At 40.4% G+C, this 16,777-nt stretch overlaps 2 protein-coding genes across 4 annotated transcripts in view; one reads left to right on the forward strand and one right to left on the reverse strand.

The window, feature by feature from the left end:
* The first annotated feature begins 997 nt into the window (after window positions 1-997).
* LOC137595870 (caM kinase-like vesicle-associated protein) lies at window positions 998-7,141 on the forward strand. The gene is made up of 10 exons (XM_068316228.1): window positions 998-1,092; window positions 1,176-1,307; window positions 2,311-2,385; window positions 2,944-3,082; window positions 3,972-4,092; window positions 4,180-4,255; window positions 4,427-4,563; window positions 4,703-4,781; window positions 6,515-6,602; window positions 6,764-7,141. Exons 1-10 carry the CDS (start codon window positions 998-1,000, stop codon window positions 7,139-7,141), a joined length of 1,320 nt encoding a protein of 439 aa, XP_068172329.1.
* Window positions 7,142-13,826: 6,685 nt separating this feature from the next.
* The window catches only part of sema3fb (sema domain, immunoglobulin domain (Ig), short basic domain, secreted, (semaphorin) 3Fb), a 52,689-nt gene continuing 49,738 nt past the window's right edge, over window positions 13,827-16,777 (reverse strand). For all 3 annotated transcript variants that reach the window (XM_068315322.1, XM_068315319.1, XM_068315320.1), the window contains one exon: window positions 13,827-16,528. In XM_068315322.1, the coding sequence (XP_068171423.1) occupies window positions 16,076-16,528 (453 nt within the window). In that variant the 3' untranslated portion in view covers window positions 13,827-16,075. The remainder of the gene's footprint in view (window positions 16,529-16,777) is intronic.

Raw genomic sequence — 16,777 nt, forward strand, 5'->3', positions numbered from 1 at the left:
ATACAAATGGTGGCGCGCATATGTTAATTTTATGAATCTCTCTACCGTAGTGATGGTCATAAATCTTCTTTGTGTGCTTTATTCTATCAAAATAAACTTCTCAATTAGTTTTGTTCCAAATAATAAGATGATCTCTGATATATAGAATAAAATAAATCAAACAAAATGTATTTTGTCTTTGTTTTTCACCCTAAAAAAGGAATGATTTCATCACCATTAGGAAGGCTGGCCATTGAAAAGCAGTTCCCTTCCCTTGAAGCACAACAATAACCTCTCAAACTAAAATAGATCCACTTTGAATCCTCGGAAAAACCCTACATTAAGTAAAAAAGACTGAGCCTGAATTTCCCTAAATGCTGTTTAAGGGAGACACATAGAGCCTGCATTGCATTAGGCGCTGAAGCAATGCTGGTGAAACCCTTAAATTCCTTTCAGAGCGCTGGGGTGCTGTGCCTGTAATTGCTGCATCCCTTTCTTGATTGGAAATACTCCACTTGTTGCCTCGTCGGGCTCTTGAACCATATTAGACACCGCTCCCTCTCCTCCGTGACCCCTGCGGCTTGCAAATATAACCTCGCAACGAAGAACTGCCACATTCAGTCCAGACTGGCTTCATTGGAAAATCACCCCCCGACTGCTTTATTACCTATATGAGTTAGATATTAGCATAAAGCTGAAGCCTGTGCAGCAGATCCCTTCATGACTCTTGGTGCAGGATCATACAAGACATTGTGATGGTAAATGAAACAATCCAGTTAATCACTGCTGCCTCCGGATGCTCTCACACCTTTGAAAGGCTTTCATTGAGGTATTAAAGGAATTCTCTATGACTGAAAAAGTAATTGCCTCATACTGTAATGCAGCACACTGCAGCATCAATTAGAAAATAATTCATTAGCTACTTGGAACATCAGGGTATAATAGAGGAAAGTGTTACTGTTCTCTTCTTAATGAGTCATTTTTATTTTCTTCTGTCTCTCTTAGGTGAGGAGTGGCCATGCCATTTGGCTGTTTAGCAGTCGGAGAAAAGAAGGATTATAACAATCCTTCGGATGTGACGGATAAATATGACATGGGACAGCTCATTAAATCGTGAGTATCTAAACATGATCAATTCACTTGACGCTGGATCTTTTGTGCAGACACTCTTATGATCTTTAAATTCTTCTCCTCAGGGAGGAGTTCTGTGAGATATTCAGGGCCAAGGACAAAACCACGATGAGAATGTACACGTGTAAAAAGTTCCTGAAAAAGGATGGAAGGAAAGTTCGCAAGGCTGCGAAAAATGAGATCCTCATTTTGAAAATGTGAGTTATTCATCCTGGTGATCGTTCTGTGGAGCCTAGATGTCTGGTTTAGTTCTGTTAGTTCTGATGCATCTTACAAAACTACATCCAACACAAGAAACAACAAGCAAACTGAGTTTTTCTTCACATTCAAAAATCATTCATCTTTGTATCTGAGACTCGTTTCTGCTTCTCCCTGTTAATCTTTTTTTAAATGTATTTGATTTTTGCAGAAACTTAATCATCAAGCTATTTATTATCAATATTATAAGCTGGAAATAATTGATTTTAAACATCATGTTTAAATGAAGTGGATGGAATATTTAATGATGTACATAATAATAATAATAATAATAATAATAATAATAATAATAATAATAATTATTATTATTATTATTATTATTGTTATTATTATTATTATTAATAGACTTCCTTCTATGGATAGAACGAAACAAAATCTTGACTTTTATATCCCTTGTATATCCCTGTCGTCACCAGAGTTGATACTGAATAAAAACCAATTCCATTATAACCCATTGTGTCTTGAATGAATGAAAAAAACACAACTTTTCGTACTTTTCCTGTTCACCAATCAGGAGCAATCCAAAAATTGATATTCCCTCCATGCTATGTAGCTGCAAATACATTCGCTCCATTGTCCAGCTTTCCCACTGGAATTCCCCATCTGGCCCTATGGATGTTTCTAGTAATTTATGGTCATCTTTTCAGCACCATGACAGTTTTTCTCTAAGCCCACATCTATGCATGAAACGACACAAATCTGGCTGTCCATGCAAAGGCAGCCAAACATTCATATCTCTGTATGTTTCCTCACTCTTACGTCCTCCCTCATCCTACAGTGCGTTATTTACAATAAACACATTAAAGCAGGTCTTCACATCGTTCCTCCAGCTAAATGAAGGGTTCCGACGTTATCTGCAGTATGATTCCTGACATTATTCTCTCTCTAGGTAATTTTATCTCTCTCTACGCCTTTGTGATGTTTATGCTTTTTGTCACTCAGGGTGAAGCATCCCAATATTCTCCAACTGGTGGATGTCTTTGAGACCAAAAAGGAATACTTCCTCTTCCTTGAACTGTGAGTTCCGATGTCTGATAAGGGTGGGGGGCATCTCTGGTCATTTTTTTGCAGTCAATCAGGCCTGCTGAACTATATGTGTTCATTATACACTTGCGGGGAATGAGCTGCTGTAGCCTGAGGCTCGGTAGATATGAGAACATCTCTGAACTCCACTCATTTGGTATTCAGATATGATTGCTTGCTGGCTGCTTACAGTCTCTTCAGCATGTGTTGTCATTGAGAATGTAATACGTTTCTATAGAAATGCTAAACATGCGATGCTCGTCCCTTCCTTGGAGGATGTCTGATTACTGGGTTTAGAAATTCGGGTTAGTGAGAAAATAAACACAAAAGAAGCATATTTTGGGAAATAATTAAGCCCATTTCTCCTTAGCAGAAGTGAAACATCATCTTTTAAAAAATATTTACACCTGAAATTACAATTAGATTGTTCTGTTGCCAGATCTTGCAGACCTTCGCTTGATCTGTGGAGATCAGGTGGAAGCAAATGGAAAATCTAATTCGTAATTGACGACAATAATTCAACGTTCATCTTTTTTTTTTTTCCCCCCACAGTGCAACAGGCAGAGAGGTATTCGATTGGATCCTAGATCAAGGTTACTACTCAGAGCGAGACACCAGCAATGTGGTTCGCCAGGTGTTGGAGGCTGTTGCCTACCTCCATTCCTTGAATATTGTTCACAGAAACCTGAAGGTAACAAGGATGCACACATACAGGATTTAGATAAACTATTCCCAGTTGTTGCACCCAATAATACTGTATGATAGTCAGGAGGCTTCATTTTTGACGCTCTTTTACTCACAAGAGATCCTGTAGAATCAGTCGTATGTGAGGAATATAGTGATTGAAGTGAAATAAAGGCATAAATCTGATCATTTCATCTGCAGACCAGCAGGGCCACACCTGCTTCATTAAACAAATTTTGCCTGTCTGCTTTTGCTTGTAGTTCTAATGTACCAAAATTCCTCTTTATTATTTTAAGTGAATTTCCTCTGCACACGGTCTCAAAGCTACCTACCTGTGTGTGATGATGTGAACATCCCAGTGTTTATAGAGAAAGAAGCCTCCCTGTAATTTACGATAATACATTCTTTCTGATCCAACCTTTTATCAAAATGTGCCACAGTTGCAACATCCTCACACCCGTGACGCACTGGGACGCTCAGGTTTCAGGAACCCTTAGTTCTGTCGGTTTGCATATTCAAGAAGACGAAACCATTTTCCTGCTATTCAAAGCAAAAAGCTTTATTAGATTATCTATTACTTTTCTTGAGTAGGATGATCTTAAAAGAAAATAAATGCATATCCTAAGTGAAAATATGTAAAACTTGGTTGACAAGTTTAGCTTTTGTCCAGTTATAATGAAATGACAACATTAAATAGTCTAATGTTTGGTCTCATTTGTTTTAATCTGCACTGGATGATTAAACTTTTAGATATTTCCAGACATCTCATTATATTTCTGTCACAGAATCTCACAACTGAAATTCAAACCGTTTGCCAGATGATTAAATATGAAAATGAGAGACCTTAAACATTAATATTATATCAAAAGCTGTCATTGTAATATGCCACTTTTTAGTTGGAGAACTTGGTCTATTACAACCGCCTGAAGCATTCTAAAATAGTCATCAGTGACTTCCATCTCGCCAAGCTGGAGAACGGACTAATCAAAGACCCCTGCGGGACACCGGAGTATCTCGGTGAGAATGCTAATAATATTTTCTTCGGGTAAATGTTGTTGAGCAGGTAGATGGTGGCTGACAGGAGTCTCTGTGCTTTTTGTGCAGCTCCAGAAGTGGTCGGCAGACAGCGCTATGGCCGGCCTGTGGACTGCTGGGCAACAGGCGTCATCATGTACATCCTGTGAGTCCTGATGTTTGTCTTTCCGAAGCCAGTTTTTGGCAGACAGGATGATTTGAATCATCTTTAGACATGTCTGACGTTGCTAAAGATTATACATTATGTGATACTGAACAGGAGCCTAGTTAAGATGTTGGAATAGTCTGTTGGTCTTTATTCCCTTTGCTGCCTCAGGCTGTCAGGCAACCCTCCTTTCTACGATGAAACCGAAGATGACGATTATGAAAATCACGACAAGAACCTATTCCGAAAAATCCTGGCAGGCGATTACGAGTTTGACTCTCCGTACTGGGATGACATCTCTGACTCAGGTATTCTCAAGATGAAGACATCTGCAAAGCCAGATTTGTACATGTGTCAAATTTGAGAGGTTTGCACCCTGTTCCGTTTTTGCTCCCATCCATCAGAAGAACAAACCCAAATACTTTTTGAATATGTGTTTTCTGACAGCGAAGAGTCTGGTGGCTCGTTTGATGGAAGTCGATCAGGACCAGAGACTAACCGCTCAGGAGGCGATAAACCACGAATGGTAAGCAGCTTCTCTTTTTATATGGTGCAGAGTGTTTGAAGCAGGGAAGAGTAACGAGACTTTAAATCCAAACTGGCATCAAAGACGAGACCTTCATTCTTTTATTTGTCACTTAAGATCACATTGAAAGAAATAGTTTAGAATGAGAGCTCGACGTTTATTAAGCTGCTTTAGTCATCGATAAAGGAAAGCTCCCTGTTTCATTAGAAGAATGAAATAAAGCAAATAATCAGCTTCAAGGTTTTTCAGATCAAAGTTCGTGTATCCTAGAGAATGCGTTCTTCGGCCTTTGGAGATCCAGTATCCGGATCAGGTTGAAAAGTTCAGACAATCAGGAAAAACTAATCCAAGTGTGATCGATTGATTTTCATTTTGAAGCCAAGGAAACATTCGTGACTGAGTTTTAGGTGCTCATTTGCAAATATTAGCATGCTAGTGCACAAAATTTAACATCATGGGTGATGTAAAGGCGGCACGGTGGTGTAGTGAGTAGCGCTATTGCCTCACAGACAGGAGGTTGTGGGTTTGATTCCCTTCTCTGTGGAGTTTGTATGTTCTCCCCGTGTCGGGGTTCTCTCCAAAAACATGCAGCTTAGGTTAATCGAGCAACCTAAATCGACCATAGGTGTGAGTGTGCATGAGTGGTTGTTCGTCCTTCATGTGGCTTTGCGATGCGCTGGCGATGCGACTGGACTATACTCCGCCTCTCAGCAACTGGGCACCCAGTAATACTAGTTTTCTCTTCTGTCCAGAAGCTAAATGTTTATGCCATATGCAGTGGTATGAAAAAGTTTGGACACCCCTGAGAATTTTGCAAGATTTTTCAGTGATATTTGAGAAGTTAAATGAAGTTTATAGGATTTACGGAAAGTATACAATAATTATTTAAACAAAAGAAGGCAGGTGTATAAATTTGGGAACCAACACAAAAATTACATTAATATTTAGTAGAATCCTTCTTCTGCAGAAATAACAGCCTCTAAATGCTTTCCATTGCTTCCAACGATGGTTTAGAATCTGGTTGAAGGTATTTTTGATCATTCTTTACAAAACATCTCCAGTTCAGTCAGGGTTGATGGATTTGGAGCGTGGGCAGCCCACTTTAAATCACACCACAGATTTTCAATAACATTCAGGTCTGGGGACTGAGTTGGCCATTCCAGAACATTGTACTTGTTTCTTGAATGCCTTAGTAGAATCTGAGTGGCGCTTATGGTCGTTGTCGTGTTGAAATATCCAACTCTGATGTAATTCAACTTTGTCACTGATTCTGATTCTTGAAAATCAGAATCAGTGATTCTGAAGAATCTGCAGCGAGATCATGTTGTCCTTGTAAACAAAGTTTTGGCTGAGAGGAACTTTTTGACCCTTATTTTGTTTCATCTGTCAGATTATTTTGTTGGTTGTGTAGTTTTGACAGTTCCATAAAGCTTTATTTTTGTGTAACAAAGACATCCAGTAAGAATTATAAAGTCAGTCTAGACCAACTCTTGCCTGACTTACTTTGTCATTTAGGTGCTAAATTTAATTGACTTAATCATGTTCATAGCGCTTCAATGCCCAGCTTATGTGCACCTGATAAAGACACTGCATACACAAAACTCTACTTTCTTAATACAAATTGATTATCCCATAAATAAAAGCAGGAGAAAAAGGGCTTATATTCATACTGTGTGCAGTATGCTATTAAAAGTTTGATTCTGAAGTTGAGTTTTCCTTAATTTGTATGACAGGATCTCTGGTGGTGCAGCGTCAGACAAGAATATCAAGGAAAATGTGTGTGCACAAATAGAGAAGAACTTTGCTAGAGCAAAGTGGAAGGTAAGACTCACTGTTCCCTGAAACCGTTCTTCATGTTCAATGGTAGCTCTGGAAATACAGCAGTGCAACAGTACAGCAGTATGACTCAAAGCTGTCCGTTGAGAGTCGATGTTCTCGGTGTTGCATTGTCTGTTCCAGCTCACGTTGTTCTCCTCCTGCAGAAAGCCGTGCGGGTCACCACCATCATGAAGCGATTGAGAGGACCTGATCAGGGCGTGTTGAGGGCAGCCAGCCCTGCCGCCGGCGCCGACTCAGCGGCTCCCCCGGCCGCCACAGACCTCTCTGCCCCTTCATCTGTCATTACAGAGCTCCCCGCTGGAGGGGAGACGAACCAGCTGGCGCCCGAGGTCGGAGCCGGAGCCGGAGCCGGAGCCGGAGCCGGAGCCGGAGCCGGAGCCAGGCCTGGGCTGGCAGCTCCGGCCGTGGAGCCGGAACAGCCGAGCCCGGCGCAGCCGGAGGCTGAGCCCACATCGCGTTGCAATGGAGAAGCTCTGGTCGCTCTCCAAGCAGCCCCTGATGCTGGGAACGAGCAGGGGTAGACACCACCGGCCCCCCCCACCGCGTCACATCCTCTGTCGCCACCGACTTCTGCACACTGTACATTGGCTGCTAGCATGGTGACTCTGACTCTGCTTCTCTCTCACTTGCAGCATTAGCATCATCACATGGAGGCTGTGCGCTACCTTTCCTGAGTGCTACATCGTGTTGGCTTTCTTCTTATTTCACATGTATGATGTCTTTTTCCTCACTGACCCTCCAGAGTTTCATACAGTACGTCGACCAAATCTCTCAGCACACTCCAGTTTCAAACAGATTCGCTGTCAAGCCGCGGCTCACGGCCCAGTCCCTCTTTTCCGATTGTTCTCGTAGTGATGACAACATATAGGGAGACAGAATTGTGCTGGAAAACGGCTTTGATTCCTTTTTAATGAGCCGAGTTGGGAAACTTCTCACTGCCAGTCTTGCAAATTTTATAATATTTGTTTTTAAAATCAGTGGAAAAGTTTCGCTATCTGAAATCTTGACCTTGTACTCAGCAAGTGCTGGTCATCATGGAGAAGATCACATGTTCCCGTCACTTGGGAATTATGGGTATGTTTATGATGTTGTATGTTATCGTCTCCACTAACCAGTTGTTTGTTTGACGATGCTGAGATTGGTGACTGGGAGCTCTTATACCCAGTACTGGATTTCGAACTAGGCAGCTTCACACACACACACACACACACACACACACACACACACACACACACACACACACACACACACACACACACACACACACACACACACACACATACAGACACAACGTTCCTTTGCTAACTTCCTGCTCAGGAAAGAACCTCATAGCTGTAGGTGTATAAATTCTGTACATAGAGACCTTTGTAGAAGTAGCCGGCATGCAGTTCCACTTTTTGCTACCCATTAACAGCCACTTGGTGGATAAAGACGCGCTACTGCCAACCCCATCTAGTCGTAGGCCGCAGCACCCACACCTCCCGCCACAAGCCAGTGTCAAGGCTGATGTCCTTTTCTAAAGCACACTATACATTATACTGTCTATAAATATTGATTTAATGCTCCTAAAATCAATTTTTACATGGTTCTTCTATGCATCCAAATTTATTTCTTGTATTCTTAGAATGATTTTTAATTCATTTGTGTTCTTAGATTGTTTTTTAATTCATTAATTAATTAATTAATCCTCTTCATTAACCCAACTTTACTGCCGTGTGTTGTACTGAGAAAATGTAATACGCTCAACATTTCTACACTTCTAATTATTACTACAAATTTTCATATCAGTTTTTTCTATGTTTTTTTAACTGTTTCTTTTTTCCCTTTGTTTATTTTATACTTGACAAACAGTAATAATACTCCTTACTATCCTTTCCTACCACTGTTTCCCCCCCTGGAGCATTAATAATGGGCTACACAAGAAGTTCTCTGTAATCACTAGAGGAAATTGAGCAATATTCGCCTGGCGACAGAAACTGTGATTCCTGGTGTCCTTTCAATAAAGTCCACGTACCTGTAAGTACAAGTCTACAGTCCCTGCCTCCTGTCGGGCCCATCAGCACAAACACAAGGCTGCTGTCAGATAATTGCATGTGTGTGTCGGGTGGGTCGTGATTAATCCTCTGGCCTGGGAGAAGCCACGTGAACCCCGTGCTAACACACACCGAACAATGGCCTTCCCACTTTCACAGCGGCCACATTGTCAATGTGACTATTAGAATCTATAAATCAACTATGTTTGGGCTTGTTTGTTTACCCAGTCTGCTGTTAAGAATAATTCATGTGAAAACGTTCCTATGAAAATGTCCTTTTAGGATGAAAAAGTTCTCTCTGTAGTTTGACTTAATATCCCCTTTTTAATTTGCGCTAATCTAGATTGATGGACGCAGTGGTTGCTCAGATTATACCTAATTTATTTCTGACATTACGTGAGAGTTTTAGATTTTAATAAGTGTCTGAAACAGAAGAATTTCAGAGATCTTTTGTGTGAATAAATTGTTTTGTGTAGTCCGTTCTCTTTGTTTAGATGGGAAAAGAATACTGTTTAAATACTGTTACATGGTTTAAAGTGCATTTCTCACACTCATGTATTTCGTATCAGTTCATTTAGCCATGCATTTGTAGATGTTCTGTTACCAGGACCAGTGGTCACCTGTAGGTCCTGTCTTGCATTTGTGAGCTATGTATTGTACCCCTTGACTTGAGTTGATGACTTTGATGGTAATAAAATTCTAATTCATGCGTTCATTCATCTCTAACCCTCTTCATTTCTCTGTCAGGGGACAACACACACATTAAAAAAGAAGTTATCTGTTGCAGATCTGCAGGATTGCAGGAAAAAAAAAACTGTTGAAGGCTGGCTGCGTAATTCCACACTGCTTCCCTAAGCTGGAGGAGAGCATCTGTGTTACACGGTCGCAATTATCACAGGCTTAGCGCCCTTCCTGGTGGGGCGTGAAAATCCTAGCGGTGCCATTTGGTGACACTTTCTAAGATACTCAAACTGCATTAAGGCGGAATAATAATGCAGAGAGCTTACTTTTCCAGGCCCTCTGGGGTTTCAATAGGTTCCCCCCCTGGGAGCTTTTCTGTTTTTCATGCCACTTGCACAACAGCATGCAGCCATCCATACATTCATTGAGCTCATGGGAATCCAAACTGCACATCTCTGTCGTTGGATGACTTCAGAAAGCGAGGAAGGGTGAGGGAAGTGTCATTTTCCTAAGCCTCAACTGGTGCTGTAGAGATCAGAGTCGAGCCTCGCTGAGAGGAAACAAGCAGTTTTCAGACACCACCAAAATATGGCATTCACAAAAACAAACTTAAACTATGTAAAATACAAGAATAGGTAAACTCGCTACTGCACACAAGTACAACTGAGCTATGTAGGGCAATCAATAGAGAATATGCAGCGCGTAGCAATAAGTCCACTCATAAGACTCTGGATATGAGGTAGCTTTCTTTAGTATTAGGCTTTCTATTGATGTTTCCTCCCTTTAGGTAACTCTATCAGCTGTCAGATTAGAAGGGATGAAAGATTTCCTAATGACTGAATCTTGATAGTGATGAATGTATGCAGCCTGTACAACTGATGTATTGCCATTAAGAGTTTAAAAACAGTATTCCAATAAGGCCCTGAAAAAACAACAAACAAACAAACAAACAAAAACCACCACATGGTTGAAGTTTGGCTGGTCTTTCAGTTAAGATATTCAAATATAAGAAATTCCTTTATTAGTCCAATGACGGAAATTCCAATGAATTTTATTTATTTATCCATTCATGCAAATTTCCCAGTTTGGGATAATAAATGTACATTTAATCTAATTATTTTTATAATTTGTATTTATAATTTTATTTATTTTATTCTTCATTTAATTCCTATAAAATGCCAATATTTCTGTTTGGTGTGTAAAACACAATCCAATCCAAAGACATCAGTGGTCATGGTAGTCTACAGTAGTGGTTAAAATGGTTGACTCTGTAAAAATGACTAGAGAAAGAGGAAAATTGCAGCAGTCTGAAAACAAAATATGAGAGATACTCTAGACCGGATGGTCTCTTCTACGGAAGTGTTAAAGATCGAGTTAAAGAGCAACTTTGTAAGTTAAGGAGCGACTTTGATAAACTAAGGAGCGACCTTGATAAATAGTTGGAAGAAAAGCTAAAACCAGTGCTAGATCCCACGGAAGAAATGAAGTACAACATGAAGAAAAGTCAAAAGACATAGTTGAAAAAGACCGAACTGTTGTATTAGAACAGGGGCAACAAAGAATGGATGATTTGCAACAAAGCATTTGAATAAATGAAGTGGTCATCACTAACGTCAAAATCAAGCCGACTAATTACGCACATGCTGTGGCCAGGGCAGAGGGAACTGAGCACAGCGCTGACACCGAGACTGTGAAGCAACAGGTGATTTCTCAAGTGAGGGATCTGGAGATAACTATAGATCCGGACCTGATTGAGACATGTTACCCACTACCATCTGGAGGTGGGAGACCACCTGCAGCGTTGATAAAATTCCAGAATCGTAAACACAAAATTGAAAACCATGATGATCAGGAGTGCAGAGAAGTTGGTGACATTCGAGCAATAAATATGTTGTTATTATAAAGAGTTGTTATTATACCAAAGATCTGTACATCAGAATCACTTCAATAGTGGGAGCTCTACACCAATTTTGGACACATCAAGGATTCCATGGAACAGTTGAAAAACCCTTAAAGATCATCAATGTCAGAAACATTGGATCAATGAAAAAAAAAAAAAAAAGACATGGATTTCTGTTTGGAAGGATAAGATTAAGTTTAAGACTTTGAAGAGCATGTCTTCATGCTCTGTTGACAATATAATTGAATGTGAAAATGTTAAAGTGTCTGTAACAAACTGGTTCATCTCAGATAAACACTGTCTGTCTGCTGAGTGAGGTTATTATTGTGGAGAACAATGGCAAGGTCAACTTCTTGTTTCGACTATCTATGATGTTAACAAACCTTTTTGTTCCTAGGAAGAATGTAAACATGTTTATGCTCTAGGTTGGATCTAGGACAAAGGCTAATATCTGGAAGTGGATAAGGGTATGAAGGTCTGTCAAATTTCAATCTATGAACTGGTTGAAAACATTTAATGTCTGAATTGGCAGACAACACATTTGTAATGAGAGACATGTTTGTTGATTCTGGGGGACGGGAATTTCACCAGCCCATTGGCTTCTATCCGTCAGCACTTTTGTTTTCAGATGTTGTTGTTGATGTTGTAAATGTGATGAAGGTGTGAAGTCTGTTATATTAACATGTCGGAAAAAAAGAAGAACTAATTCTATTAGATTATGAGTATATTTCTGAGGCTCCCGTTCCTTCTCCATGTCAGGTTTACACTGTTGCGTACCGCCACCTGCTGGTCGGTAGTGTGTAATGCAGCTGTTAAAAGCGCTGTTGTAGATAGGAGCAGCAGAGAGCAGTGTTACTCTACTCCTGGAGGGCCCTGGATCTGAAAAGCGTGGGCTATAGTGGGTAGATCCTCCTCCCACATATGTTTTTATGAGAATGTAATTGTGATGCATTCAATAAATATTTGCTCTTCAGAACTGCATTCAGCAGTGGCCAAGCCCTTAGGAAGCCGATGACCTCTGAACCAGTTGGATGGCGTGCCAAATGTCTTCTTCTAGTTACCAAACTTGTGAGTCTCTCAGCTCCAACAATGCTGCGAGTGTCCAGCAGCTCTGGATGTACGAGCCAGAGCTGAGAATGCCACGACTGCTTCTCCACCACAGAGCACCAGATCAGACTCTACGATAAGACAGCGCCGCATTCCACATTAGAACAGTCGCTTGAATGATTTTAGTGATGCTGTGTCATGTGAGACGCTGCTGTGGACTCATTGTACCACAGACAGAAATGAAGAATGGCACAGAGATATGTCTGATCACAAAGAAAGGTCAACCTGTTGTGGGTTGTCTTGAATTTCCACAGCGTGGATCAGCGTCTCGGTTATGAGCCAGTTTCTGATTCAGAGGCATGAGTAGATGGATTCAAGGTGATATGGTGGTGATACAGGCATCACTATAACAGCCACTGTGGGGGAGGCTAACCCTGAATATTGTTGTTCTCTGTTCACGACTGCCATTCTCTCATAATGACACTCGTCATCTGATGTTCTGTTCGTCGGTAGGGAATCAGATAAGCGAGGGGAACAGAGCTCGTTCTATGGGGACTCTGAAAGAGGACAGCAGACGTCTATGGAGCTCAAATGTCATCTGATGCCTGGAATGTCCTGTGATGGCTTTCCAATCATAATCAGACCCTTTATCTGCCCTGTCCTGAAACAAGCCCACGCTCGGCTGAAAAGGTGTTTCCAGACGTGTCCTCATCTCCACGTTTTATATTTCAGCAGAAGAAGTTTTCTTTGTGGGTTGACCTTTGCAGTAATATCATATTCAGATCTGCAAAATAGGGCATATAACAAGCCACGGTAGCGCATGGTTTTGAAGCTGAAATACAAAAAAAGAGTAATTCTGTGACCTGACAGCCTATTTCCCTCTGTTACTGTGAGCCAGACTTGCTTGTAAGGTATTATGGAATGGTAAAATACTGCTGACTAACCAATTTTAATATTTGGAAATTTGGAACTTATTGGGAAATAGATCCAAAGGAACAAATTTAAATTGACAAAGAGATTGGCAAATCTGTTTTAATTTATTGTTAAAAAGGGTATGTTTTGTAGCAGGAGTGGATGTAGGATATTTCCCACTCAGGGGACACAAAGGGTCCAGAGTTTATGTAGAGGGGCCAGTTATATGTAAAAGATGTCATACGTCATGTAATTCCTTTTAGAAACCTTTAATTTTCCCAGTAACTAATTATATGTATGTTTTTAAATATATAACAACTGAATTAAAACAGACAAAATATTTTTTTTAAATCCACTTATAAAAATCTAGCAGCACACACCAAGGACATACTATGTCATACATCTTAACGAATAAACCATGAAATGCCTTGACTCCTCATTTGTCATAAGGAGGTATTGTGGAGGTGAGATAAAATATTACAAATAAAGTTCTTGTAGACATAATGATTTAAAACCTGAGTAAATGAACCTGTAATTATTACCTGAGCTTCATCTCCTCCTGTCCTTTCAATGAGGACTTTCACCTACCAGCATAAATGCAGTGTGCATATGTTACACAAATGTGCATCCATATATCTTTAACAAGTACAACTTTATTCCAAGTATCCAGAATTTTCTGGGCAGAACATGGAAAACATCCAGTTTCAAGCCAATCACAATGAAGGGGGGAGCATTCCATTCTTATAAAATATAGAGCTTTAATTTATTAGTCAGCAACAACAATGGAAAGGGAAGATATAGTAATTTACACAAGTCATTACAATAACATCACCTCTGTGCATTTAGTTTTTTCTTTTTACCATAAAGTCTGATGATGCAAAAATACAAAACAAACAAAAGCACTCAAAAAACTACACATATTCTTAAAAAAATACCAACAAATTGTACAACCTGTCTTTTCTTTGCGGTATAAACCCTGGTCTCACATGAAGGAGACGTTCAGGCGCTGTGATCCATTCTGGGAATGCAGGCGGACGTCCCGAATTGAGGGACGGATGCAGATACCCACCGAGTGAATCATGGATGCATCTGGGAAGAGGAATTTCAGAGGATTTTAGCACAGCCTCCATTTAATACAAGGTTTCCTGAACACCTTTCAATGTTAGAATAATCTGAAAATGTATTTCTCATTCCTGGTGCTTTTTCACTGTGCTTATGAAAACATGTTGTTTCCACAGCACGGTGCATCAGGGGTGTGCATTGAAATGCTAATCAAGGCAACAATTGTTCATCTTTTAACAGCACCACCCTCATTAAATTCAAACTGTCTTTACTTACAGATTTAATAAGCTGTTTTATGATTTAAAATTTCCCATTAACATTGGAGATTATTTCAGTTGAGGCTCAGACAGAATCAGCATCCATTAAAAAAGTACATCATGGTTCATACAGGGTATATCTGAATCGGGGGGTTTGTTGCAGCATTTGTTTTCCACATTTTCCTGTACTGAGAATATCACTCAGACACCGTACTATACAACCCTAAAGATGAAAAACAAACAAACAAACAAACAAAAAAACAGCCACAAACTATCTTATTAGAATTACAGTACAAATACAGGTTCATGCACACAATGAAAGCCAGCTTCCCAATATTTTGGTTAGTGTCACAACATCGTTACGATGATCTGTTGTGTATATGGGTGATTATTTCTTTTCTACACATGAATGTCAAAGAAGACGGAACAAAAGATTGTGTGCTTAAAACAAACAACCGTTGCCTAATCTTAAACTGCATTTTTACAAAGTCATTTATAGCTTGCTCAAGTGTGCTTGTTGCATTTTACTCCAGCTGATGAAATAATAGAAATAATGCCCCTTTTCTTTGCAGAACCTTGACCCTTTAATGCATCTTCAAAGAATGTTTTTACCTTGAAGGAACAAGCCATTATACTGCCTAAAAGATAATAAAAAAAGAATCTGATGTTTACTTTTTTCTTTCTTTTTTAAAAATTCACGGTGAGAAGGCGCTGCAGGTTACTCATGAGTACAATTGGGATTTAAGTAATGTAATTAGTATTTGAGCTGGAAGAATAGCAGGCAATCCTACAACCAGAAAGGCAATATAAGAAATAAACAATGGTTCCTATCAAAAGACCCAATTATATAAAAGAAAATATATGAACAGTCATCTGAACATCTGGGTTCTCACAGGGAAAAAGGATCATTTCCCCGAAATAACTGGGACCATGTGTCAATGGTCCCCTAGCAACATCAAGTCTCTGTCTGCATGCAACCACAAGGAGGTTGCATCACAGGCTTTCATGGAGTGTCCAGAAATAAATGAGTCCTGGCATCGAGTCAATGCAAGCCAAAAAAAAACAAACCCCAAAAACAGATCTCATCACCCCTCGTCTCCGTCCCATTTCCCCGTCACAGAGAGCTTCTCCAGGCTCAATCCGAACAGCTTACTTGCCTGATAACACATTCCAAAACAGTCACAAAGGTTCATAAAATGCTGACAGATGAGCTTTGCATTGACAGTAACAGCAACAATAAAATTAACAACGTCAATAATAACAATAATATTTGCCCAAAAGGTACCTATACACAAAGAGCATGTTTTTTTTTCTATAAGTACAAAGAAATCCACAGAATGATACTATATACAACCTACAATAAATACTGTGATCATATATCTTACTGTTTGAGAGGATGCATGTGGAGTTTTTGTTTGTCGGCCAATATTTTCGGTTTGATTTTTTTTTTTTCAGTTTGTGGATTTTTTTTCGCTTCGCTACTCTTTAATGAGTCTCTCCTGGTTCTCACAGGGTGGATGGCAAGGGTGGATCGAGAGCGCGTCTCACACAACATCGGTCTCCTCATGTCTCTACCTCCTCCTGATGCTCGTTCTCTTCCCCCTCCCCGTGATGCCGGCGGTTTCGGGGCTTCTTTTGCTCCTTGAGCTCCTTCAGGTCTTTGGCCTTGAGAGCCCCCAGCAGGGGGTCTCCGAACTGCCAATAGTCCTGACAGTACTGATTGATCAGGGTCATCTCCGGCTGGCTCAGGATGGTCAGCAGGTCCTTGTACTGGCCGGCGCTGGGGGTCCACTGGGTGCTGCTGGAGTGGAGCGAGGACGGCACCAGTCCTCCCGCCGCCTCCACCAGCACGTTGTTAACGGCACGGCTGGACAGAACCACCAGCTGCAGCTTGACCAGCGAGTGCTTGAAGTTCTTCTCCGTGGCCGTACATTGGTACATGCCGGAGTCAGATGGCTGCAGAGACCGCAGGAGGAGGCCTTGTTCCGTCTTCAAAATCCGGCCATCAGAGCGCATCTGCAGCGACACAATGAAGAGCAGCTCATTTAACATCTGCAGAATGACTCTGAAGGTAGAGTTCAAAACTGCAATCTGAATTGGTTTCCATTCACTAAATACATCAATTTAATTTCATTTTTTTCTATGCTGTCTCATTTATGCTCCCCCAAAAAACAGTAGGCTATCCACAAAGTAGTATAATATGACAACACATACCAGAATTTGTTTTTTAAAACAATATCTCAATTGAGTTGAATTCATATTGGT

Source organism: Antennarius striatus, chromosome 5, assembly GCF_040054535.1.
Source record: "Antennarius striatus isolate MH-2024 chromosome 5, ASM4005453v1, whole genome shotgun sequence".
Classification (NCBI taxonomy): Eukaryota; Metazoa; Chordata; class Actinopteri; order Lophiiformes; family Antennariidae; genus Antennarius; species Antennarius striatus.